General features: G+C 61.3%; 1 protein-coding gene across 1 annotated transcript; it reads right to left on the reverse strand.

Moving 5' to 3' along the window:
• Positions 1-804: 804 nt before the first annotated feature.
• Positions 805-1,068, reverse strand: DQ04_15771000 (hypothetical protein; the record flags this gene model as incomplete). Its single annotated transcript, XM_009317364.1, has 1 exon — positions 805-1,068. The coding sequence occupies one exon, from the start codon at positions 1,066-1,068 to the stop codon at positions 805-807; it is 264 nt and encodes an 87-aa protein (XP_009315639.1).
• Between the last annotated feature and the right edge of the window lie 226 nt (positions 1,069-1,294).

The raw sequence follows: 1,294 nt of genomic DNA on the forward strand, positions 1-1,294 counted from the left end.
CGGTTCCTGCGCACGCCCATTGTGACACCCTTCACAGATGTTGTTGTTGTGGGGAGTGAATTCATGCAGGAGCCGCCAGGCAGACCGAGTAGTAGTGGTAGTGGTGGTAACAAGATGGCGCAGCAGCAGCGGGGCTTGCTCTTCCGGCAGCTATGCGACCACCTCGCCACCAACTACGGCGTGGCAGCTGAGCACGTGGTCTCTGTGAACTGGCTGCGGGAGTGCTACCAGCGCATGGTGGTTCTCCACAATCCTGCTGCTGCTGGCGATGGCGTCAGCAGCAGCAGCACCCCATTCACTCCGTCGCCGTTCCCGTTGGCAGATATTCCGCCCCTTGAGAAGTTCCACTTGCGGCTCCCCTCAACAGTGTCCTTCTTTGATGCATCAGTGCAACCACAGCAAAAAGAGCAGCAACAGGCCGTTCAGCCGCCACCGCCGCCCCCTCGCCTACGAAAAAGAAATGCTTCGGGTGTGTTACAACAAGTTAACAGTAAAATCAAACCAGGTGATGAAGCTAGTGAAGTGGTGGACATCACTGATGCCGCGGAGAAGCAATACAAAGCCGAGCTCCACCTCGCGTACCGTCGAGTCAATGATCTCATTGCCTTGCTGGACGACTCCATGGAGTCTGCCGGTGAACTAAGCCCTCCGCTTGCGTCGTGTCTATTCTGTTTCGTGGAGAACGACTTCTCTCGCATTGAGTTGGCCGTGGTGCGGGCACTCATAAAACACGGGAGCGGCGCGTGGCTCAAGAAGACGCGAGACGGTTGGATTAAGGCTCTGACCCGCGCAAGCACCACAACATCAGTGGAAGAGGCTCAGCAGCAGCAGCAGCAGCAGGATGCCGATCTCGTGGGGCTTGTGCGCAGCTGTAGTGTGCTTCGCAGGAGGCTCCACCGCGCCCAGGCCGCGGACGAAGACGAGGCGCCGTCGCGCTTTTCGATGCAGATTGAAGGGCGACGCAGCAGAAAGAAGTCGCCCCCAAGGATCAACGCCCATCCGCTTCTCCACGCACTCTACGTTGTGCCACACGGCGACCAGCGCCCCGCGGATAGCCTCCTCCTCCATGGCGGTGGCAGTGACGGCATTGCTCCTGAGGGCAGAAGAGGGACGGCGCCGCCACGCCACCCGCTGCGTTACCTCCCGGCCGTCACGCTGGACTATGTGCTCTGCTGCCTTGCCGCCCGCCGCCTACTGCACCCCTACAGCTGCTTCCTCTTCGCGCGGCCGGTGCCCGCGGAATCGGAGCGGCTCACGCGGCGACGCTGGCGCAACGATGCGGGGCGGCCGCTGG

Source organism: Trypanosoma grayi (genome assembly GCF_000691245.1).
Source record: "Trypanosoma grayi strain ANR4 Tgr_1577_V1, whole genome shotgun sequence".
NCBI classification, from domain to species: domain Eukaryota; phylum Euglenozoa; class Kinetoplastea; order Trypanosomatida; family Trypanosomatidae; genus Trypanosoma; species Trypanosoma grayi.